Source organism: Drosophila miranda (genome assembly GCF_003369915.1).
Source record: "Drosophila miranda strain MSH22 chromosome Y unlocalized genomic scaffold, D.miranda_PacBio2.1 Contig_Y2_pilon, whole genome shotgun sequence".
Classification (NCBI taxonomy): domain Eukaryota; kingdom Metazoa; phylum Arthropoda; class Insecta; order Diptera; family Drosophilidae; genus Drosophila; species Drosophila miranda.
Window position 1 is genome coordinate 17,808,128 of NW_022881614.1, and position 24,291 is coordinate 17,832,418.

Below are 24,291 nucleotides of genomic sequence, written 5' to 3' on the forward strand. Positions count from 1 at the left end.
TGGATGCCCCAGATTTTCGTTCTTTGCGGGGGCGGAAGGGGGTGTGGCGAAATTTGGACACAAAACGGTCAAGGTCCGATATCACAGGAGTGTGGATACCAAATTTGGTTGCTCTGGCTCTTATAGGTTCTGAGATCCTTGAACTCATATTTTGCAATTGGCAAAACCGACCATGAAAGCTGTGTGTTAGAGAGAGACAGAGCGAGAAAAAATAAAATTGTTTTCTTGATTCTGGCTATAATAAAGATACGATCTGGTTGAGATCTTACATTTAAAACATATAGTCATCCTCTACGATTCTGCGTTTTTGGTTTTATCGTATCTTTAAAAATGTGGATGCCACAGATTTTCGTCCTTTGTGGGGGCGGAAGTGGGCGGGGCGAAGGTTTGAAATATTTTTGTAGCAGTGACATATCACAGAAGTCTGGATCCAAAACATCGTTGCTCTAGCTCTTATAGTCTTTGAGCACTAGGTGCTGAGGGGGACGGACAGACGGACAGACGGACGGACGGACAGACGGACAGACAGGTATGGCTCAATCGACTCGGCAATTGATGCTGATCAAGAATATATATACTTTATGGGGTCGGAAACGATTCCTTCTGGACGTTACACACATCCACTTTTACCACAAATCTAATATACCCCAATACTCATTTTGAGTATCGGGTATAAAAAGGCTTAAGTTCATTAACGAAGAAGTAAAACGACGAGACGACCATTTTGTTCAATAATAAAAGAAGAAACAAGTTTTATTTGCTGCAAGAAGACTGTACACATAGATGAATACATATATCATTTTTATTACTTTCGATTTTATTATTATTTTTCTAACACACATACTGCTCCCCTTCGAAGAATATTTTCTATTATTTAGGAAGGCCTTATTTTCAAAAGAATTTTAGTGTTGAGCTAAGCAAGACTCACACTTTTTATAGTCAATTCCCCAGCATGAAAACCCAATATGCAGCCTACTTAATCGTTACAATACATAGTAAGCCTGACCAAAAAAGTCAGTGGACGGCTGCCTCGCCCCAACAGATTTTATTTCTCCCGTAAAATACGAGTAAGGCGAAACCTACAAATTAAATCATGATTTACGGCATGCTGGTGACACTCTCGACGGCAATCTATACTACGGTGGCCACCCTTTGGCAGGTTCAACGTGAGTGTAGAAAGTGGAAAGATGATTTGGTTCGAGCGTATGAGCTGTATGACTGTCTGATCTGATCCCACAGAGACCCTAATCAATTGGATGATGTCGTTTAGTCTTTTCGTTTTGGGTCTGTTCTGCAAGCCGTATTTGATAGTTCCCCTGTTGGCAGCTGGGTTCTTCATGGTGCGCCGGATCTTGCTGCGGCGGGCAAAGCGGACCCAAGCCTGGAAATCGCCGGGTAACAACGAGTCTGGGTCGTCCAATAGCGTCGGTGACACATTTTTGCTGTTCCTAAGAAACAAATCCAAAAAACAAAACACATTAAGAAGAAAAAGGCTGAAGTTCATTAACGAAGAAGTAAAACGACGAGACGACCATTTTGTTCAATAATAAAAGAAGAAACAACAAGTTTTATTTGCCGCAAGAAGACTGTACACATAGATGAATACATATATCATTTTTATTACTTTCGATCTTATTTTTATTTTTCTAACACACATACTGCTCCCCTTCGAAGAATATTTTCTATTATTTAGGAAGGCCTTATTTTCAAAAGAATTTTTGTGTTGAGCTAAGCAAGACTCACACTTTTTATAGTCAATTCCCCAGCATGAAAACCCAATAGGCAGCCTACTTAATCGTTACAATACATAGTAAGCCTGACCAAAAAAGTCAGTGGACGGCTGCCTCGCCCCAACAGATTTTATTTCTCCCGTAAAATACGAGTAAGGCGAAACCTACAAATTAAATCATGATTTACGGCATGCTGGTGACACTCTCGACGGCAATCTATACTACGGTGGCCACCCTTTGGCAGGTTCAATGTGAGAAAAAAAATGTGTAGAAAGTGGAAAGATGATTCGGTTCGAGCGTATGAGCTGTATGACTGTCTGATCTGATCCCACAGAGACCCTAATCAATTGGATGATGTCGTTTAGTCTTTTCATTTTGGGTCTGTTCTGCAAGCCATATTTGATAGTTCCCCTGTTGGCAGCTGGGTTCTTCATGGTGCGCAGGATCTTGCTGCGGCGGGCAAAGCGGACCCAAGCCTGGAAATCGCCGGGTAACAACGAGTCTGGGTCGTCCAGGCATTACTCCATTAAAACCCCACCATCACGCGACACGGAGAGCTCCCTGCCCAATAGCGTCGGTGACACATCCCAGAAGTAGTCGAGCAACGGATAATCACACGATTCACACGGGCTTATAAAACATATAACATACGTCTGAAATACTACATACACATTCCATAAGCCTAAAGCAATTAAAAAATACTGCACTGTACCATCGTTTCATCCAAAAGAATACTAGGACTTGAGCAGAGTGGGGATGTCGACTTTGCGCAGAGCGTCTCTTGCTTTGAGGAGCATAGTATTGTGCGGCTGGCCAGTGAGGCCGGCCAAGTGATGCATATACCTGTCAATGTTGCCAACGCTCGGACCGGACGGTTCCAGCGGAGTCAATGGGACACCATTGAGGGCTGCAACCAGCTTCTGGCGCAGTCGCACATTCTCCTCCTTCAGTTCGGCCACCTCGCCCATCACCTTGGCATAGCCAACCTTGGTGTTGTCCACGTGCTGCTCCAGCACCGCATTTAAATGTACCACCTTAAATGTACGCTATAATTTAGAATTTAACCTTTTTGAAACAACCACAACAACACAACTATCAAACAAAACTATTTTCTATTTAAGTTTTAATTTATTTTTGATTAACTTTTTTTTGCTGTTCCTAAGAAACAAATCCAAAAAACAAAACACATTAAGAACAAAAAGGCTTAAGTTCATTAACGAAGCAGTAAAACGACGAGACGACCATTTTGTTCAATAATAAAAGAAGAAACAACAAGTTTTATTTGCTGCAAGAACACTGTACACATAGATGAATACATGTAGTAGTTTAAGTTGCTTGATGGCAACGAGTAACATTTATTTGATAAGTATGTTGGACTTAAAATTATAACAGCTCCAAGTTTTACAAGTATGTTTGTGAATAATTATATGCGTGTACGTCTGATGCGTGGCTGAACTGACAACTGACTGATCTCTCTCTCTTGCTATCGGCTCTCTCAGAGCCGATTACTGCTCTATCCCGACGACACGACGAAAACACGACCGCTTCGTGTCTCTCTCTTTCCTTCGTTTCCTACATTCGGCTGTCCTGACGGACCATTCGCCTCGGATGGGTCTAGCCAAGGTTTCATATATTCTGAAACTGTAGAGGTCTTATAGGGACCCTCAGTATCCCCAATCTTCTCGACTTCGTACCTTCCATGATTCTTTACCCTAACCACCTTATACGGCCCTAGATACTTTCCTTTTAGCTTTAATCCAGTACCATTCTGAGTACGCTTGATAGCTACTAGCTCATTAACCTCATACTGTCTATCTAGTTTCCTTTTTAAGTCAAAACTCTTCTTGTTTTCCTGCTGTAACCGTGCAATGTTTTCAACTACTTCCTTTCTAATTTTTTCGCGGTCCTTGTTCAACTCTTCGATAAGTGATTCTTCCAATATTTCTTTTATTTTTGGATCCATTCCTATACGCATGTCTAGCCCAGTCAATATCTTGAAAGGTGTTACCTTGGTACTTCGCGGCTCAACACTGTTGATCATTTGCTGTACTTTTCCTAGATGCTTATACCAACTACCGGAATTACCCTGACACAATTTCGACAACATAGGCACCACTATCTTGTGCATCCTTTCGACTTGACCATTCCCACGTGGAACGCCTGTGGCAATCATTAAATGCTGTATTTTCTCTCTCTCACAATATTCACGAAACAAATTGGACATAAACGCTGCACCCCTATCCGTCACTATTCTGTTCGGATTACCAAAACTAGTCCCCTGAATTTCCAAACACTTAACGACCTCTTCAACACCTGTACTACGTGTAGAATATAACCAAACAAACTTAGAAAATCCATCAACGACAACCAGTATATAATTGTACTGTTTTTTAGTCATTTCCATTGGTCCAACGTGATCAATGTGATACGTTTGTAACGGCCTATCACCCTTGTCTATTGGTTGCAAATAACCCTCACGTTTTCCTGTCTTTTCATTGACAATGATACACTCGACACAACTATTTATTACGCGCCATACTTTGTCTTTTAACTTCGGAATATAATACGACTTTTCAATGATATCTTGTGTCTTTTTAACTGAAAAATGTCCTTGCTTATGTGCTATTGATATAATCTCATTTTCCAACTGAGCTGGTACTACGATGAGCTCCTTATCCGGATCCTTAAACAAAATCTGATTCTGAATATAATAATCCTCATATTCCTTGTCCTCCACAATACTTTTAACAGCCTTAACCCAATTGTCGGTTAGCTGAGCTTCTTTCAAACGATGAGCTATACTTTCGGTCACCATAAAACAAGATACACGACTCAACGCGTCAACGTGCCTCATCTTCGTTCCTGAGCGATGTTCTATAACATAATTAAAATCTTGTAGGTACATGGCCCAACGTGCTACTCTCAAAGGAACGTCTTTCTTTTTGATCGTCATTGTAAATGCATTACAATCTGTGACAATTTTGAACTTTATACCCAAAACGTATACACGCCATTTCGCTAAAGCTTCGATAATTGCCAGAACCTCAAGGTCATAAGCAGGATATTTCTCTTCACATGGCTTAGTCCTACGGCTCATATATTGAACTGGATGGAATTGGCTGTCTTCCAAACTCTTTTGCAGTAACACGGCTCCATACCCCCATTTTGATGCATCAGTATGGATTTCTGTCTCCAACTTCGGGTTGTACATTTCTAAAACAGGTCTACTAATCAATGCTACCTTTAGTTGTTCAAACGCAACCTGATGTATCTCCTTAAATTCAAATTTAACATCCTTCCGCAGCAGATCTGTCAATGGTTTTGCAATAACAGCATAACCCTCAATAAACTTTCGGAAATAAGAAGTCAATCCTATGAAACGCTGCACTGTTTTTTTATCAACTGGCACTGGGAACTTTTCGACTGCCCTCGTCTTCTCATCACTTGGTCTTATCGTGTTCTTTTCTATTATATACCCCAGAAAATTAACCTTTTGTCGTAACAGCTGACACTTTCTCCAATTTATACGTAGCCCATTCATTTCCGCTATCTTCAGTACTTTTCTCAACTTTAACAAACCCTCTTCTATATCTTGACTACAAATAATAACGTCATCCATATAGACTGCTGCTTCATTATTCTTTACCAAATCTCTCAACACAGCCATTATAAATCTGGTAAACACCGCTGGAGAATTTGAAATTCCAAATGGTACATATAAAAATTCGAACTGACCATTCTGAGTCACAAAAGACGTATATTTTTGAGACTCGACTTCTACAGGCACATGGAAAAAACCATTCGTTAAATCCAACGTGGTGAAATACTTTGCACCCTGCAGTTTCTCCAACACTGTATCCATATGTGACATTGGAAAGTTATCGCGAACTATTTTCTCATTCAGCTTTCGGTAATCACAACATAGTCTCTTGCTACCGTTCTTTTTCGGTACCAACACTACTGGTGATGCATACTCCGATGTACTTGGCTTTATAATCTTCTGAGCCAGCCACTCTTCCACTTGCTTGTCCACGATTTCCTGTTCACACAACGGTAATCGTCTCGGATGCTGGAAAACTGGTATCTCATCCACTAATACAATTTTCATTTTTATCGGCGCATCTACATTTCTCTGAGGTTGGTACTTTCCTACCATACCCCTAACCTCTCTAGCATGTACTTCACTGAGATGACCAACATCAATTGAAAACTCCTTCTCAACTTCGTCAATACTTGACATGCAAATGCCTTTATATTCATTAAACAATTCCACGCATGAGGACGATGCTACCTGATCAAGTTTCTTATCTTTATCCTCGCCACAAACTCTACGAACAAATCTTGTTCCTGTCTTAGAAACTTGCATGTCCACATGATCCAGAATAGTCCTTCCTAAAATGGCTTCAAAACCAATATCCTCGTCTGGAATGACATGAAATTCTACCTCCATTCCAATCTCATCGATTTTCACTGGTATCGAAAAGCTACCAAAAGTTACAACTTGACTATCTCCAATACCTGTTAAACATTTCTCCTGGCCGATCAGTTCAAGATTTCCAAATTTCAAAAATACCCTCCTGCGAATTAAACACAAATCTGCTCCAGTATCAATCAAACCTTGGAATACCAAATTCGCGTACTTAATATCCTTTAATTCCAAACCTGATGGAGTGAAAATACCTGACGGCTTATTGACGACTTCCTTATCTCGAATAATGTTCGTATTCGATCTCTTTTCTTGTCTGGTTTCGACCTTGACATTACAGCTTGCAGCACGGTGTCCTGGTTGGCCACATTTGAAACAAAAAAAATCATTTTTGGGACAATCTTTCCTCAAATGCGATTTGTCTCCACACATAAAACATTTCCTAAAATTCTCTGCCATCGACCCTTTCACCGAACTCTCACTTTTATTACTCAGCGGCCAATTCTTACTCATCGGCTTGGATCCGCCTCTAGCTTTCTGGTAAACATCGATCTGAAATTTAAGCTCCTTTAAGTTTCTAGCTTGGTACAGCATTGCCTTACTTGCCCTAGCGTCTGGTATACCATCCACAAAATATTCGATTAAACTCTCATCATCTAGTTTAATTGGCTTGGCTATCTCCATTAACGCATACAAAAACTCATGCAACGACTCTCCTTTTTTCTGCTGGCGCTTTTGCAACATTCTATGTACTTCTACGGACGACAGTTTAACACTAAACTCATCCAACAGAGTTGCCTTCAACGAATTCCAGTTACGAATATCACGCAAACTACGAACGAAAGATTTTGCTGCACCAACTAACAACTGCTTGGCATAAATGAATAATTGTAATTGACTCCATTGAACAGTAGCTGCGCATTCTTCTAATTCCTCTATCCATTGATTGATGTCGGGGTTATTAGAACCAGAAAATTGTGACACACTACCTTCCACGTCTTTTAGCGTAAACCAAGATTTATACTCTGCCTGTCGCGTACCTGGTTGAACTGCTACGGTATCATCCACTGCTGTTACTACGGACTCATTCTCTGACTCTTCTTCATCCTCAACTGGAAAGCCGTGATGTATTAATAGTCTATCTTGCAAATCGCGCTTTCGTCCCGTCGTCTGCAACGCAAGCTCTCTTAACTTCTCTCGCAAATGTGCGACTCTCAGTGTCATTATCTCTTCAACTTGCATCGTGACGATTTAAATACAAAATAATTGATATTAGCTTATATCTAAGAAAATGTAATTAAATCAACTTAAACAACCTTATTACTGCTGGCCTGTTAACAATTTTCCAGTTAACATCGATTTCGAAAACGCCTTTAAAGTCGTCACTGTTAACGATCGCTTCTCTGTTAACGCTCACCTTACTATGGGTTTACCCTTGTTAACTCTCGCTTCTGCGCAGAACTTTCCAGACTCCAAATTTGACGCACACACACCACCACATCCAGATCTTGCTTGCCTGTCGATGTCGCTGTTGCCGTCCTCTCTTTGTTGCCTTGCCTTGCTCTCGCCGTTCGCCGATAACTCGTTGTCGCTTCCCGAATCGTCGCTGCTTCTGCTGTTACAAAATGAACTGCTGCTTGTCTTTTCTTGTAGTTGTAGTCTCCGTCCGACGCAGTGCAACACAACAACAATCAATGTTCTTTGATTCTTGCTGTTTGCTGCCGTCGTTTTGTCGCTTCTGCTTCCTTTGGAACGAACGCACTCAGATTGTCGGCTCTGTGCCGCTTGTCTCCTTGTAGCTCTAGCCTCTCAGACGCAATGCACAACAACAACAACGAAGGTTTTGATTCTTGCTGTGTTTGCTGCCGTCTGCCGTCGTTTTGTCGCTTCTGCACTCTTTGGAACGAACGCGCTCAGATTGTCGTCTCTGTGCCGCTTGTCTCCTTGTAGCTCTAGCCTCTCAGACGCAATGCACAACAACAACAACGAAGGTTTTGATTCTTGCTGTGTTTGCTGCCGTCTGCCGTAGTTTTGGCGCTTCTGCTCTCTTTGGAACGAACGCGCTCAGATTGTCGTCTCTGTGCCGCTTGTCTCCTTGTAGCTCTAGCCTCGTGTTCGCCAAAATTTCCAAATACACGCACAAATCTCACTTGCAAATGTTGTTGTCTTGGGCTTATTTTCGGACGAGCCCCCAATTTGTAGTAGTTTAAGTTGCTTGATGGCAACGAGTAACATTTATTTGATAAGTATGTTGGACTTAAAATTATAACAGCTCCAAGTTTTACAAGTATGTTTGTGAATAATTATATGCGTGTACGTCTGATGCGTGGCTGAACTGACAACTGACTGATCTCTCTCTCTTGCTATCGGCTCTCTCAGAGCCGATTACTGCTCTATCCCGACGACACGACGAAAACACGACCGCTTCGTGTCTCTCTCTTTCCTTCGTTTCCTACATACATATATCATTTTTATTACTTTCGATTTTATTATTATTTTTCTAACACACATACTGCTCCCCTTCGAAGAATATTTTCTATTATTTAGGAAGGCCTTATTTTCAAAAGAATTTTTGTGTTGAGCTAAGCAAGACTCACACTTTTTATAGTCAATTCCCCAGCATGAAAATCCAATAGGCAGCCTACTTAATCGTTACAATACATAGTAAGCCTGACCAAAAAAGTCAGTGGACGGCTGCCTCGCCCCAACAGATTTTATTTCTCCCGTAAAATACGAGTAAGGCGAAACCTACAAATTAAATCATGATTTACGGCATGCTGGTGACACTCTCGACGGCAATCTAGACTACGGTGGCCACCCTTTGGCAGGTTCAACGTGAGTGTAGAAAGTGGAAAGATGATTTGGTTCGAGCGTATGAGCTGTATGACTGTCTGATCTGATCCCACAGAGACCCTAATCAATTAGATGATGTCGTTTAGTCTTTTCATTTTGGGTCTGTTCTGAAAGCCGTATTTGATAGTTCCCCTGTTGGCAGCTGGGTTCTTCATGGTGCGCCGGATCTTGCTGCGGCGGGCAAAGCGGACCCAAGCCTGGAAATCGCCGGGTAACAACGAGTCTGGGTCGTCCAGGCATTACTCCATTAAAACCACAAATCACCTGACACGGAGAGCTCCCTGCCCAATAGCGTCGGTGACACGTCCCAGAAGTAGTCGAGCAACGGATAATCACACGATTCACACGGGTTTATAAAACATATAACATACGTCTGAAATACTACATACACATTCCATGAGAACACTCATACATGTGCACGGGTGTGGATGGATCCTAAGACTAAAGCAATTAAAAAATACTGCACTGTACCATCGTTTCATCCAAAAGAATACTAGGACTTGAGCAGAGTGGGGATGTCTACTTTGCGCAGAGCGTCTCTTGCTTTGAAGAGCATAGTATTGTGCGGCTGGCCAGTGAGGCCGGCCAAGTGATGCATATACCTGTCAATGTTGCCAACGCTCGGACCGGACGGTTCCAGCGGAGGCAATGGGACACCATTGAGGGCTGCAACCAGCTTCTGGCGCAGACCCTTCACGTACGCCTCCAGTCGCACATTCTCCTTCTTCAGTTCGGCCACCTCGCCCATCACCTTGGCATAGCCAACCTTGGTGTTGTCCACGTGCTGCTCCAGCACCGCATTTCAATGTACCACCTTAAATGTACGCTATAATTTAGAATTTAACCTTTTTGAAACAACCACAACACAACTATCAAACAAAACTATTTTCTATTTAAGTTTTAATTTATTTTTGATTAGCTTTTTTTTGCTGTTCCTAAGAAACAAATCCAAAAACAAAACACATTAAGAAGAAAAAGGCTTAAGTTCATTAACGAAGAAGTAAAACGACGAGACGACCATTTTGTTCAATAATAAAAGAAGAAACAACAAGTTTTATTTGCTGCAAGAAGACTGTACACATAGATGAATAAATATATCATTTTTATTACTTTCGATTTTATTATTATTTTTCTAACACACATACTGCTCCCCTTCGAAGAATATTTTCTATTATTTAGGAAGGCATTATTTTCAAAAGAATTTTTGTGTTGAGCTAAGCAAGACTCACACTTTTTATAGTCAATTCCCCAGCATGAAAACCCAATAGGCAGCCTACTTAATCGTTACAATACATAGTAAGCCTGACCAAAAAAGTCAGTGGACGGCTGCCTCGCCCCAACAGATTTTATTTCTCCCGTAAAATACGAGTAAGGTGAAACCTACAAATTAAATCATGATTTACGGCATGGTGGTGACACTCTCGACGGCAATCTATACTACGGTGGCCACCCTTTGGCAGGTTCAACGTGAGTGTAGAAAGTGGAAAGATGATTTGGTTCGAGCGTATGAGCTGTATGACTGTCTGATCTGATCCCACAGAGACCCTAATCAATTGGATGATGTCGTTTAGTCTTTTCATTTTGGGTCTGTTCTGCAAGCCGTATTTGATAGTTCCCCTGTTGGCAGCTGGGTTCTTCATGGTGCGCCGGATCTTGCTGCGGCGGGCAAAGCGGACCCAAGCCTGGAAATCGCCGGGTAACAACGAGTCTGGGTCGTCCAGGCATTACTCCATTAAAACCCCACCATCACGCGACACGGAGAGCTCCCTGCCCAATAGCGTCGGTGACACATCCCAGAAGTAGTCGAGCAACGGATAATCACACGATTCACACGGGTTTATAAAACATATAACATAAGTCTGAAATACTACATACACATTCCATGAGAACACTCATACATGTGCACGGGTGTGGATGGATCCTAAGACTAAAGCAATTAAAAAATACTGCACTGTACCATCGTTTCATCCAAAAGAATACTAGGACTTGAGCAGAGTGTGGATGTCTACTTTGCGCAGAGCGTCTCTTGCTTTGAGGAGCATAGTATTGTGCGGCTGGCCAGTGAGGCCGGCCAAGTGATGCATATACCTGTCAATGTTGCCAACGCTCGGACCGGACGGTTCCAGCGGAGGCTATGGGACACCATTGAGGGCTGCAACCAGCTTCTGGCGCAGACCCTTCACGTACGCCTCCAGTCGCACATTCTCCTCCTTCAGTTCGGCCACCTCGCCCATCACCTTGGCATAGCCAACCTTGGTGTTGTCCACGTGCTGCTCCAGCACCGCATTTAAATGTACCACCTTAAATGTACGCTATTATTTAGAATTTAACCTTTTTGAAACAACCACAGCACAACTATCAAACAAAACTATTTTCTATTTAAGTTTTAATTTATTTTTGATTAGCTTTTTTTTGCTGTTCCTAAGAAACAAATCCAAAAACAAAACTCATTAAGAAGAAAAAGGCTTAAGTTCATTAACGAAGAAGTAAAACGACGAGACGACCATTTTGTTCAATAATAAAAGAAGAAACAACAAGTTTTATTTGCTGCAAGAAGACTGTACACATAGATGAATAAATATATCATTTTTATTACTTTCGATTTTATTATTATTTTTCTAACACACATACTGCTCCCCTTCGAAGAATATTTTCTATTATTTTGGAAGGCCTTATTTTCAAAAGAATTTTTGTGTTGAGCTAAGCAAGACTCACACTTTTTATAGTCAATTCCCCAGCATGAAAACCCAATAGGCAGCCTACTTAATCGTTACAATACATAGTAAGCCTGACCAAAAAAGTCAGTGGACGGCTGCCTCGCCCCAACAGATTTTATTTCTCCCGTAAAATACGAGTAAGGTGAAACCTACAAATTAAATCATGATTTACGGCATGCTGGTGACACTCTCGACGGCAATCTATACTACGGTGGCCACCCTTTGGCAGGTTCAACGTGAGTGTAGAAAGTGGAAAGATGATTTGGTTCGAGCGTATGAGCTGTATGACTGTCTGATCTGATCCCACAAAGACCCTAATCAATTGGATGATGTCGTTTAGTCTTTTCATTTTGGGTCTGTTCTGCAAGCCGTATTTGATAGTTCCCCTGTTGGCAGCTGGGTTCTTCATGGTGCGCCGGATCTTGCTGCGGCGGGCAAAGCGGACCCAAGCCTGGAAATCGCCGGGTAACAACGAGTCTGGGTCGTCCAGGCATTACTGCATTAAAACCCCACCATCACGCGACACGGAGAGCTCCCTGCCCAATAGCGTCTGTGACACATCCCAGAAGTAGTCGAGCAACGGATAATCACACGATTCACACGGGTTTATAAAATATATAACATACGTCTGAAATACTACATACACATTCCATGAAAACACTCATACATGTGCACGGGTGTGGATGGATCCTAAGACTAAAGCAATTAAAAAATACTGCACTGTACCATCGTTTCATCCAAAAGAATACTAAGACTTGAGCAGAGTGGGGATGTCTACTTTGCGCAGAGCTTCTCTTGCTTTGAGGAGCATAGTATTGTGCGGCTGGCCAGTGAGGCCGGCCAAGTGATGCATATACCTGTCAATGTTGCCAACGCTCGGACCGGACGGTTCCAGCGGAGGCAATGGGACACCATTGAGGGCTGCAACCAGCTTCTGGCGCAGACCCTTCACGTACGCCTCCAGTCGCACATTCTCCTCCTTCAGTTCGGCCACCTCGCCCATCACCTTGGCATAGCCAACCTTGGCGTTGTCCACGTGCTGCTCCAGCACCGCATTTAAATGTACCACCTTAAATGTACGCTATAATTTAGAATTTAACCTTTTTGAAACAACCACAACAACACAACTATCAAACAAAACTATTTTCTATTTAAGTTTTAATTTATTTTTGATTAACTTTTTATACCCGATACTCAAAATGAGTATTGGGGTATATTAGATTTGTGGTAAAAGTGGATGTGTGTAACGTCCAGAAGGAATCGTTTCCGACCCCATAAAGTATATATATTCTTGATCAGCATCAATAGCCGAGTCGATTGAGCCATGTCTGTCTGTCCGTCTGTCCGTCCGTCCGTCTGTCCGTCTGTCCGTCCCCTTCAGCGCCTAGTGCTCAAAGACTATAAGAGCGAGAGCAACGATGTTTTGGATCCAGACTTCTGTGATATGTCACTGCTACAAGAATATTTCAAAACTTTGCCCCGCCCACTTCCGCCCTCACAAAGGGCGAAAATCTGTGGCATCCACAATTTCGACGATACAAGAAAACTAAAAACGCAGAATCGTAGAAGATGACTATATCTTCTAGAGTGCAAAATCTGAACCAGATCGTATTATTATTAAAGCCAGAATCAAGAAAACAATTTCATTTTTTCTCGCCCTGTCTCTCTCTAACACAGACGTAGCATAGGCGGCTTTGCTTAGAGTAAAACATTAGCGCCTAGATCTCAGAGACTATAAAAGCTAGAGCAAAATTTGGTATCCACACTCTTAATATATCGGACCGAGACGAGTTTGTTTCAAAATTTCGCCACACCCCCTTCCGCCCCCGCAAAGGATGAAAATCTGGGGATATTCACAAATCTCAGAGACTATTAAGGCTAGAATAACCAAATTTGGTATCCGCACTCCTGTTAGATCTCACTATAAAACGTAAATCTCAAAATTTCGCCCCACCCCCTTCCGCCCCCACAAAGGACGAAAATCTGTTGCATCCACAATATTGAGGATACGAGAAAACTAAAAAAGCAGAATCATAGATAATGATCATATATATCAGATTGCTGAATCTGGATCAGATCAGATCATTTTTGTAGCCAAAAGCTGAAATCAATTTTCAGTGGCTACGCAGCGCCCGACGTCACGCTCAGACTGATTTTCTGTCTCTCTCGCACGCACTCTTTGTCGTGTCGTTTAAAATTAGCGGCGTCTGCCGGAGGAGAGCCATACTGACTTAGTATCGGGTATAACTGTAGAGTTGCTGTGTCCGCAGCAACTCACAACGTTCCCCCTCGTTTTTGCTGTTCCTAAGAAACAAATCTAAAAAACAAAACACATTAAGAAGAAAAAGGCTGAAGTTCATTATCGAAGAAGTAAAACGACGATTCGACCATTTTGTTCAATAATAAAAGAAGAAACAACAAGTTTTATTTGCTGCAAGAAGACTACACATAGATGAATACATATATCATTTTTATTACTTTCGATTTTATTATTATTTTTCGCCGGGTAACAACGAGTCTGGGTCGTCCAGGCATTACTCCATTAAAACCCCACCATCACGCGACACGGAGAGCTCCCTGCCCAATAACGTCGGTGACACATCCCAGAAGTAGTCGAGCAACGGATAATCACACGATTCACACGGGTTTATAAAACATATAACATACGTCTGAAATACTACATACACATTCCATGAGAACACTCATACATGTGCACGGGTGTGGATGGATCCTAAGACTAAAGCAATTAAAAAATACTGCACTGTACCATCGTTTCATCCAAAAGAATACTAGGACTTGAGCAGAGTGTGGATGTCTACTTTGCGCAGAGCGTCTCTTGCTTTGAGGAGCATAGTATTGTGCGGCTGGCCAGTGAGGCCGGCCAAGTGATGCATATACCTGTCAATGTTGCCAACGCTCGGACCGGACGGTTCCAGCGGAGGCTATGGGACACCATTGAGGGCTGCAGCCAGCTTCTGGCGCAGACCCTTCACGTACGCCTCCAGTCGCACATTCTCCTCCTTCAGTTCGGCCACCTCGCCCATCACCTTGGCATAGCCAACCTTGGTGTTGTCCACGTGCTGCTCCAGCACCTCATTTAAATGTACCACCTTAAATGTTCGCTATAACTTAGAATTTAACCTTTTTGAAACAACTACAACAACACAACTATCCAACAAAACTATTTTCTATTTAAGTTTTAATGTATTTTTGATTAACTTTTTTTTGCTGTTCCTAAGAAACAAATCCAAAAAACAAAACACATTAAGAACAAAAAGGCTTAAGTTCATTAAAGAAGAAGTAAAACGACGAGACGACCATTTTGTTCAATAATAAAAGAAGAAACAACAAGTTTTATTTGCTGCAAGAAGACTGTCACATAGATGAATACATATATCATTTTTATTACTTTCGATTTTATTATTATTTTTCTAACACACATACTGCTCCCCTTCGAAGAATATTTTCTATTATTTAGGAAGGCCTTATTTTCAAAAGAATTTTTGTGTTGAGCTAAGCAAGACTCACACTTTTTATAGTCAATTCCCCAGCATGAAAATCCAATAGGCAGCCTACTTAATCGTTACAATACATAGTAAGCCTGACCAAAAAAGTCAGTGGACGGCTGCCTCGCCCCAACAGATTTTATTTCTCCCGTAAAATACGAGTAAGGCGAAACCTACAAATTAAATCATGATTTACGGCATGCTGGTGACACTCTCGACGGCAATCTAGACTACGGTGGCCACCCTTTGGCAGGTTCAACGTGAGTGTAGAAAGTGGAAAGATGATTTGGTTCGAGCGTATGAGCTGTATGACTGTCTGATCTGATCCCACAGAGACCCTAATCAATTAGATGATGTCGTTTAGTCTTTTCATTTTGGGTCTGTTCTGCAAGCCGTATTTGATAGTTCCCCTGTTGGCAGCTGGGTTCTTCATGGTGCGCCGGATCTTGCTGCGGCGGGCAAAGCGGACCCAAGCCTGGAAATCGCCGGGTAACAACGAGTCTGGGTCGTCCAGGCATTACTCCATTAAAACCACAAATCACGTGACACGGAGAGCTCCCTGCCCAATAGCGTCGGTGACACATCCCAGAAGTAGTCGAGCAACGGATAATCACACGATTCACACGGGTTTATAAAACATATAACATACGTCTGAAATACTACATACACATTCCATGAGAACACTCATACATGTGCACGGGTGTGGATGGATCCTAAGACTAAAGCAATTAAAAAATACTGCACTGTACCATCGTTTCATCCAAAAGAATACTAGGACTTGAGCAGAGTGGGGATGTCTACTTTGCGCAGAGCGTCTCTTGCTTTGAAGAGCATAGTATTGTGCGGCTGGCCAGTGAGGCCGGCCAAGTGATGCATATACCTGTCAATGTTGCCAACGCTCGGACCGGACGGTTCCAGCGGAGGCAATGGGACACCATTGAGGGCTGCAACCAGCTTCTGGCGCAGACCCTTCACGTACGCCTCCAGTCGCACATTCTCCTTCTTCAGTTCGGCCACCTCGCCCATCACCTTGGCATAGCCAACCTTGGTGTTGTCCACGTGCTGCTCCAGCACCGCATTTCAATGTACCACCTTAAATGTACGCTATAATTTAGAATTTAACCTTTTTGAAACAACCACAACACAACTATCAAACAAAACTATTTTCTATTTAAGTTTTAATTTATTTTTGATTAGCTTTTTTTTGCTGTTCCTAAGAAACAAATCCAAAAACAAAACACATTAAGAAGAAAAAGGCTTAAGTTCATTAACGAAGAAGTAAAACGACGAGACGACCATTTTGTTCAATAATAAAAGAAGAAACAACAAGTTTTATTTGCTGCAAGAAGACTGTACACATAGATGAATAAATATATCATTTTTATTACTTTCGATTTTATTATTATTTTTCTAACACACATACTGCTCCCCTTCGAAGAATATTTTCTATTATTTAGGAAGGCATTATTTTCAAAAGAATTTTTGTGTTGAGCTAAGCAAGACTCACACTTTTTATAGTCAATTCCCCAGCATGAAAACCCAATAGGCAGCCTACTTAATCGTTACAATACATAGTAAGCCTGACCAAAAAAGTCAGTGGACGGCTGCCTCGCCCCAACAGATTTTATTTCTCCCGTAAAATACGAGTAAGGTGAAACCTACAAATTAAATCATGATTTACGGCATGGTGGTGACACTCTCGACGGCAATCTATACTACGGTGGCCACCCTTTGGCAGGTTCAACGTGAGTGTAGAAAGTGGAAAGATGATTTGGTTCGAGCGTATGAGCTGTATGACTGTCTGATCTGATCCCACAGAGACCCTAATCAATTGGATGATGTCGTTTAGTCTTTTCATTTTGGGTCTGTTCTGCAAGCCGTATTTGATAGTTCCCCTGTTGGCAGCTGGGTTCTTCATGGTGCGCCGGATCTTGCTGCGGCGGGCAAAGCGGACCCAAGCCTGGAAATCGCCGGGTAACAACGAGTCTGGGTCGTCCAGGCATTACTCCATTAAAACCCCACCATCACGCGACACGGAGAGCTCCCTGCCCAATAGCGTCGGTGACACATCCCAGAAGTAGTCGAGCAACGGATAATCACACGATTCACACGGGTTTATAAAACATATAACATAAGTCTGAAATACTACATACACATTCCATGAGAACACTCATACATGTGCACGGGTGTGGATGGATCCTAAGACTAAAGCAATTAAAAAATACTGCACTGTACCATCGTTTCATCCAAAAGAATACTAGGACTTGAGCAGAGTGTGGATGTCTACTTTGCGCAGAGCGTCTCTTGCTTTGAGGAGCATAGTATTGTGCGGCTGGCCAGTGAGGCCGGCCAAGTGATGCATATACCTGTCAATGTTGCCAACGCTCGGACCGGACGGTTCCAGCGGAGGCTATGGGACACCATTGAGGGCTGCAACCAGCTTCTGGCGCAGACCCTTCACGTACGCCTCCAGTCGCACATTCTCCTCCTTCAGTTCGGCCACCTCGCCCATCACCTTGGCATAGCCAACCTTGGTGTTGTCCACGTGCTGCTCCAGCACCGCATTTAAATGTACCACCTTAAATGTACGCTATTATTTAGAATTTAACCTTTTTGAAACAACCACAGCACAACTATCAAACAAAACTATTTTCTATTTAAGTTTTAATTTATTTTTGATTAGCTTTTTTTTGCTGTTCCTAAGAAACAAATCCAAAAACAAAACTCATTAAGAAGAAAAAGGCTTAAGTTCATTAACGAAGAAGTAAAACGACGAGACGACCATTTTGTTCAATAATAAAAGAAGAAACAACAAGTTTTATTTGCTGCAAGAAGACTGTACACATAGATGAATAAATATATCATTTTTATTACTTTCGATTTTATTATTATTTTTCTAACACACATACTGCTCCCCTTCGAAGAATATTTTCTATTATTTTGGAAGGCCTTATTTTCAAAAGAATTTTTGTGTTGAGCTAAGCAAGACTCACACTTTTTATAGTCAATTCCCCAGCATGAAAACCCAATAGGCAGCCTACTTAATCGTTACAATACATAGTAAGCCTGACCAAAAAAGTCAGTGGACGGCTGCCTCGCCCCAACAGATTTTATTTCTCCCGTAAAATACGAGTAAGGTGAAACCTACAAATTAAATCATGATTTACGGCATGCTGGTGACACTCTCGACGGCAATCTATACTACGGTGGCCACCCTTTGGCAGGTTCAACGTGAGTGTAGAAAGTGGAAAGATGATTTGGTTCGAGCGTATGAGCTGTATGACTGTCTGATCTGATCCCACAAAGACCCTAATCAATTGGATGATGTCGTTTAGTCTTTTCATTTTGGGTCTGTTCTGCAAGCCGTATTTGATAGTTCCCCTGTTGGCAGCTGGGTTCTTCATGGTGCGCCGGATCTTGCTGCGGCGGGCAAAGCGGACCCAAGCCTGGAAATCGCCGGGTAACAACGAGTCTGGGTCGTCCAGGCATTACTGCATTAAAACCCCACCATCACGCGACACGGAGAGCTCCCTGCCCAATAGCGTCTGTGACACATCCCAGAAGTAGTCGAGCAACGGATAATCACACGATTCACACGGGTTTATAAAACATATAACATACGTCTGAAATACTACATACACATTCCATGAGAACACTCATACATGTGCACGGGTGTGGATGGATCCTAAGACTAAAGCAATTAAAAAATACTGCACTGTACCATCGTTTCATCCAAAAGAATACTAGGACTTGAGCAGAGTGTGGATGTCTACTTTGCGCAGAGCGTCTCTTGCTTTGAGGAGCATAGTATTGTGCGGCTGGCCAGTGAGGCCGGCCAAGTGATGCATATACCTGTCAATGTTGCCAACGCTCGGACCGGACGGTTCCAGCGGAGGCTATGGGACACCATTGAGGGCTGCAGCCAGCTTCTGGCGCAGACCCTTCACGTACGCCTCCAGTCGCACATTCTCCTCCTTCAGTTCGGCCACCTCGCCCATCACCTTGGCATAGCCAACCTTGGTGTTGTCCACGTGCTGCTCCAGCACCTCATTTAAATGTACCACCTTAAATGTTCGCTATAACTTAGAATTTAACCTTTTTGAAACAACTACAACAACACAACTATCCAACAAAACTATTTTCTATTTAAGTTTTAATGTATTTTTGATTAACTTTTTTTTGCTGTTCCTAAGAAACAAATCCAAAAAACAAAACACATTAAGAACAAAAAGGCTTAAGTTCATTAAAGAAGAAGTAAAACGACGAGACGACCATTTTGTTCAATAATAAAAGAAGAAACAACAAGTTTTATTTGCTGCAAGAAGACTGTCACATAGATGAATACATATATCATTTTTATTACTTTCGATTTTATTATTATTTTTCTAACACACATACTGCTCCCCTTCGAAGAATATTTTCTATTATTTAGGAAGGCCTTATTTTCAAAAGAATTTTTGTGTTGAGCTTAGCAAGACTCACACTTTTTATAGTCAATTCCCCAGCATGAAAACCCAATAGGCAGCCTACTTAATCGTTACAATACATAGTAAGCCTGACCAAAAAAGTCAGTGGACGGCTGCCTCGCCCCAACAGATTTTATTTCTCCCGTAAAATACGAGTAAGGCGAAACCTACAAATTAAATCATGATTTACGGCATGCTGGTGACACTCTCGACGGCAATCTATACTACGGTGGCCACCCTTTGGCAGGTTCAACGTGAGTGTAGAAAGTGGAAAGATGATTTGGTTCGAGCGTATGAGCTGTATGACTGTCTGATCTGATCCCACAGAGACCCTAATCAATTGGATGATGTCGTTTAGTCTTTTCATTTTGGGTCTGTTCTGCAAGCCGTATTTGATAGTTCCCCTGTTGGCAGCTGGGTTCTTCATGGTGCGCCGGATCTTGCTGCGGCGGGCAAAGCGGACCCAAGCCTGGAAATCGCCGGGTAACAACGAGTCTGGGTCGTCCAGGCATTACTCCATTAAAACCCCACCATCACGCGACACGGAGAGCTCCCTGCCCAATAGCGTCGGTGACACATCCCAGAAGTAGTCGAGCAACGGATAATCACACGATTCACACGGGTTTATAAAACATATAACATACGTCTGAAATACTACATACACATTCCATGAGAACACTCATACATGTGCACGGGTGTGGATGGATCCTAAGACTAAAGCAATTAAAAAATACTGCACTGTACCATCGTTTCATTCAAAAGAATACTAGGACTTGAGCAGAGTGGGGATGTCTACTTTGCGCAGAGCGTCTCTTGCTTTGAGGAGCATAGTATTGTGCGGCTGGCCAGTGAGGCCGGCCAAGTGATGCATATACCTGTCAATGTTGCCAACGCTCGGACCGGACGGTTTGCTGCAAGAAGACTACACATAGATGAATACATATATCATTTTTATTACAACCAGCTTCTGGCGCAGACCCTTCACGTACGCCTCCAGTCGCACATTCTCCTCCTTCAGTTCGGCCACCTCGCCCATCACCTTGGCATAGCCAACCTTGGTGTTGTCCAAGTGCTGCTCCAGCACCGCATTTAAATGTACCACCTTAAATGTACGCTATTATTTAGAATTTAACCTTTTTGAAACACCCACAACAACACAACTATCCAACAAAACTATTTTCTATTTAAGTTTTAATTTATTTTTGATTAACTTTTTTTTTGCTGTTCCTAAGAAACAAATCCAAAAAAAACGAGGGGGAACGTTGTGAGTTGCTGCGGACACCGCAACTCTACGGTTATACCCGATACTAAGTCAGTATGGCTCTCCTCCGGCAGACGCCGCTAATATTAAACGACACGACAAAGAGTGCGTGCGAGAGAGACAGAAAATCAGTCTGAGCGTGACGTCGGGCGCTGCGTAGCCACTGAAAATTGATTTCTTCCTATTGGCTATAAAAATGATCTGATCTGATCCAGATTCAGCAATCTGATAGATATGGTCATTATCTATGATTCTGCGTTTTTAGTTTTCTCGAATGTGCAATATTGTGGATGCAACAGATTTTCGTCCTTTGTGTGGGCGGAAGGGGGTGGTGCGAAGTTTTGAGATACACATTTTATAGTAAGATCTAACAGGAGTGCGGATACCAAATTTCGTTACTCTAGCCTTAATTGTCTCTGAGATTTTTGATTATCCCCAGATTTTCGTCCTTTGCGGGGGCGGAAGGGGGTGTGGCGAAAGACTAAAACAAACTCGTCTCGGTCCGATATATTAGGAGTGTGGATACCAAATTTGGTTGCTCTAGCTTTTGTAGTCTCTGAGATCTAGGCGCTAATGTTTTACTCTAAGCAAAGCCGCCTATGCTACGTGTGTGTTAGAGAGAGACAGGGCGAGAAAAAATGAAATTGTTTTCTTGATGCTGGCTATAATAATAATACGATCCAATTCAGTCTTAAAGATATGGTCATTCTCTACAATTCTACGTTTTTGGTTTTCTCATATCTTTAAAATTGTGGATGCCACAGATTTTCGTCCTTTGTGGGGGCGGAAGTGGGCGTGGCGCAGTTTTGAAATATTTTTGTAGCAGTGACATATCACAGAAGTCTGGATCCAAAACATCGTTGCTCTAGCTCTTATAGTCTTTGAGCACTAGGCGCTGAAGGGGACGGACAGACGGACATACGGACGGACGGACAGACAGACAGGGCTCAATCGACTCGGCTATTGATGCTGATCAAGAATATATATACTTTATGGGGTCGGAAACGATTCCTTCTGGACGTTACACACATCCACTTTTACCACAAATCTAATATACCCCAATACTCATTTGAGTATCGGGTATAAAAACACATTAAGAAGAAAAAGGCTTAAGTTCATTAACGAAGAAGTAAAACGACGAGACGACCATTTTGTTCAATAATAAAAGAAGAAACAACAAGTTTTATTTGCTGCAAGAAGACTGTACACATAGATGAATACATATATCATTTTTATTACTTTCGATTTTATTATTATTTTTCTAACACACATACTGCTCCCCTTCGAAGAATATTTTCTATTATTTAGGAAGGCCTTATTTTCAAAAGAATTTTTGTGTTGAGCTAAGCAAGACTCACACCTTTTATAGTCAATTCCCCAGCATGAAAGCCCAATAGGCAGCCTACTTAATCGTTACAATACATAGTAAGCCTGACCAAAAAAGTCAGTGGACGGCTGCCTCGCCCCAACAGATTTTATTTCTCCCGTAAAATACGAGTAAGGTGAAACCTACAAATTAAATCATGATTCACGGCATGCTGGTGACACTCTCGACGGCAATCCACCCTTTGGCAGGTTCAACGTGAGTAGAAAGTGGAAAGATGATTTGGTTCGAGCGTATGAGCTGTATGACTGTCTGATCTGATCCCACAGAGACCCTAATCAATTGGATGATGTCGTTTAGTCTTTTCATTTTGGGTCTGTTCTGCAAGCCGTATTTGATAGTTCCCCTGTTGGCAGCTGGGTTCTTCATGGTGCGCCGGATCTTGCTGCGGCGGGCAAAGCGGACCCAAGCCTGGAAATCGCCGGGGAACAACGAGTCTGGGTCGTCCAGGCATTACTCCATTAAAACCACACCATCACGTGACACGGAGAGCTCCCTGCCCAATAGCGTCGGTGACACATCCCAGAAGTAGTCGAGCAACGGATAATCACACGATTCACACGGGCTTATAAAATATATAACATACGTCTGAAATACTAGATACACATTCCATGAAAACACTCATACATGTGCACGGGTGTGGATGGATCCTAAGACTAAAGCAATTAAAAAATACTGCACTGTACCATCGTTTCATCCAAAAGAATACTAAGACTTGAGCAGAGTGGGGATGTCTACTTTGCGCAGAGCGTCTCTTGCTTTGAGGAGCATAGTATTGTGCGGCTGGCCAGTGAGGCCGGCCAAGTGATGCATATACCTGTCAATGTTGCCAACGCTCGGACCGGACGGTTCCAGCGGAGGCAATGGGACACCATTGAGGGCTGCAACCAGCTTCTGGCGCAGACCCTTCACGTACGCCTCCAGTCGCACATTCTCCTCCTTCAGTTCGGCCACCTCGCCCATCACCTTGGCATAGCCAACATTGGTGTTGTCCACGTGCTGCTCCAGCACCTCATTTAAATGTACCACCTTAAATGTACGCTATAATTTAGAATTTAACATTTTTGAAACAACCACAACAACACAACTATCAAACAAAACTATTTTCTATTTAAGTTTTAATTTATTTTTGATTAACTTTTTTTTGCTGTTCCTAAGAAACAAATCCAAAAAAAACGAGGGGGAACGTTGTGAGTTGCTGCGGACACCGCAACTCTACGGTTATACCCGATACTAAGTCAGTATGGCTCTCCTCCGGCAGACGCCGCTAATATTAAACGACACGACAAAGAGTGCGTGCGAGAGAGACAGAAAATCAGTCTGAGCGTGACGTCGGGCGCTGCGTAGCCACTGCAAATTGATTTGTTCCTATTGGCTATAAAAATAATCTGATCTGATCCAGATTCAGCAATCTGATAGATATGGTCATTATCTATGATTCTGCGTTTTTAGTTTTCTCGAATGTGCAATATTGTGGATGCAACAGATTTTCGTCCTTTCTGTGGGCGGAAGGGGGTGGGGCGAAATTTTGAGATACACATTTTATAGTAAGATCTAACAGGAGTGCGGATACCAAATTTCGTTACTCTAGCCTTAATTGTCTCTGAGATTTTTGATTATCCCCAGATTTTCGTCCTTTGCGGGGGCGGAAGGGGGTGTGGCGAAATTTTGAAACAAACTCGTCTCGGTCCGATATATTAGGAGTGTGGATACCAAATTTGGTTGCTCTAGCTTTTGTAGTCTCTGAGATCTAGGCGCTAATGTTTTACTCTAAGCAAAGCCGCCTATGCTACGTGTGTGTTAGAGAGAGACAGGGCGAGAAAAAATGAAATTGTTTTCTTGATGCTGGCTATAATAATAATACGATCCAATTCAGATTACGCAGTCTTAAAGATATGGTCATTCTCTACAATTCTACGTTTTTGGTTTTCTCATATCTTTAAAATTG

General features: G+C 42.3%; 6 protein-coding genes across 8 annotated transcripts; all 6 read left to right on the forward strand.

Moving 5' to 3' along the window:
- The first annotated feature begins 952 nt into the window (after positions 1–952).
- LOC117193115 lies at positions 953–14,492 on the forward strand. Of its 3 annotated transcripts, none has more exons than XM_033397845.1 (3): positions 955–1,166; positions 1,240–1,395; positions 14,233–14,492. In XM_033397845.1, the coding sequence occupies exons 1-3, from the start codon at positions 1,094–1,096 to the stop codon at positions 14,337–14,339; spliced, it is 336 nt and encodes a 111-aa protein (XP_033253736.1). In that variant the 5' UTR covers positions 955–1,093; the 3' UTR covers positions 14,340–14,492. The 3 variants fall into 3 exon arrangements, with proteins under 3 accessions (XP_033253735.1, XP_033253736.1, XP_033253737.1); XM_033397846.1 differs by lacking the exon at positions 14,233–14,492 and adding an exon at positions 2,221–2,384 and having other exon boundaries at positions 957–1,166; XM_033397844.1 differs by lacking the exon at positions 14,233–14,492 and having other exon boundaries at positions 953–1,166; positions 1,240–1,623.
- LOC117193127 lies at positions 10,234–10,983 on the forward strand. Its single transcript, XM_033397859.1, has 2 exons — positions 10,234–10,476; positions 10,550–10,983. Exons 1-2 carry the CDS (start codon positions 10,404–10,406, stop codon positions 10,810–10,812), a joined length of 336 nt encoding a protein of 111 aa, XP_033253750.1. The 5' UTR covers positions 10,234–10,403; the 3' UTR covers positions 10,813–10,983.
- LOC117193121 lies at positions 11,766–12,451 on the forward strand. The gene is made up of 2 exons (XM_033397853.1): positions 11,766–11,962; positions 12,036–12,451. Exons 1-2 carry the CDS (start codon positions 11,890–11,892, stop codon positions 12,296–12,298), a joined length of 336 nt encoding a protein of 111 aa, XP_033253744.1. The 5' UTR covers positions 11,766–11,889; the 3' UTR covers positions 12,299–12,451.
- A 2,242-nt stretch (positions 14,493–16,734) lies between the features above and the next one.
- Positions 16,735–17,484, forward strand: LOC117193126. The gene is made up of 2 exons (XM_033397858.1): positions 16,735–16,977; positions 17,051–17,484. The coding sequence occupies exons 1-2, from the start codon at positions 16,905–16,907 to the stop codon at positions 17,311–17,313; spliced, it is 336 nt and encodes a 111-aa protein (XP_033253749.1). The 5' UTR covers positions 16,735–16,904; the 3' UTR covers positions 17,314–17,484.
- Positions 17,485–18,213: 729 nt separating this feature from the next.
- LOC117193119 lies at positions 18,214–18,952 on the forward strand. The gene is made up of 2 exons (XM_033397850.1): positions 18,214–18,463; positions 18,537–18,952. The coding sequence occupies exons 1-2, from the start codon at positions 18,391–18,393 to the stop codon at positions 18,797–18,799; spliced, it is 336 nt and encodes a 111-aa protein (XP_033253741.1). The 5' UTR covers positions 18,214–18,390; the 3' UTR covers positions 18,800–18,952.
- A 777-nt stretch (positions 18,953–19,729) lies between these two features.
- On the forward strand, positions 19,730–20,441 carry LOC117193124. The gene is made up of 2 exons (XM_033397856.1): positions 19,730–19,952; positions 20,026–20,441. Exons 1-2 carry the CDS (start codon positions 19,880–19,882, stop codon positions 20,286–20,288), a joined length of 336 nt encoding a protein of 111 aa, XP_033253747.1. The 5' UTR covers positions 19,730–19,879; the 3' UTR covers positions 20,289–20,441.
- Positions 20,442–24,291: the final 3,850 nt, after the last annotated feature.

Coding starts and splice junctions, on each gene's coding strand:
- LOC117193115 (XM_033397844.1), top strand. CDS start 1,094: ATGATTTACGGCATGCTGGTGACACTCTCGACGGCAATCTATACTACG. Junction 1,167..1,239: donor CACCCTTTGGCAGGTTCAAC/GTGAGTGTAGAA, acceptor CTGATCCCACAG/AGACCCTAATCAATTGGATG.
- LOC117193127 (XM_033397859.1), top strand. CDS start 10,404: ATGATTTACGGCATGGTGGTGACACTCTCGACGGCAATCTATACTACG. Junction 10,477..10,549: donor CACCCTTTGGCAGGTTCAAC/GTGAGTGTAGAA, acceptor CTGATCCCACAG/AGACCCTAATCAATTGGATG.
- LOC117193121 (XM_033397853.1), top strand. CDS start 11,890: ATGATTTACGGCATGCTGGTGACACTCTCGACGGCAATCTATACTACG. Junction 11,963..12,035: donor CACCCTTTGGCAGGTTCAAC/GTGAGTGTAGAA, acceptor CTGATCCCACAA/AGACCCTAATCAATTGGATG.
- LOC117193126 (XM_033397858.1), top strand. CDS start 16,905: ATGATTTACGGCATGGTGGTGACACTCTCGACGGCAATCTATACTACG. Junction 16,978..17,050: donor CACCCTTTGGCAGGTTCAAC/GTGAGTGTAGAA, acceptor CTGATCCCACAG/AGACCCTAATCAATTGGATG.
- LOC117193119 (XM_033397850.1), top strand. CDS start 18,391: ATGATTTACGGCATGCTGGTGACACTCTCGACGGCAATCTATACTACG. Junction 18,464..18,536: donor CACCCTTTGGCAGGTTCAAC/GTGAGTGTAGAA, acceptor CTGATCCCACAA/AGACCCTAATCAATTGGATG.
- LOC117193124 (XM_033397856.1), top strand. CDS start 19,880: ATGATTTACGGCATGCTGGTGACACTCTCGACGGCAATCTATACTACG. Junction 19,953..20,025: donor CACCCTTTGGCAGGTTCAAC/GTGAGTGTAGAA, acceptor CTGATCCCACAG/AGACCCTAATCAATTGGATG.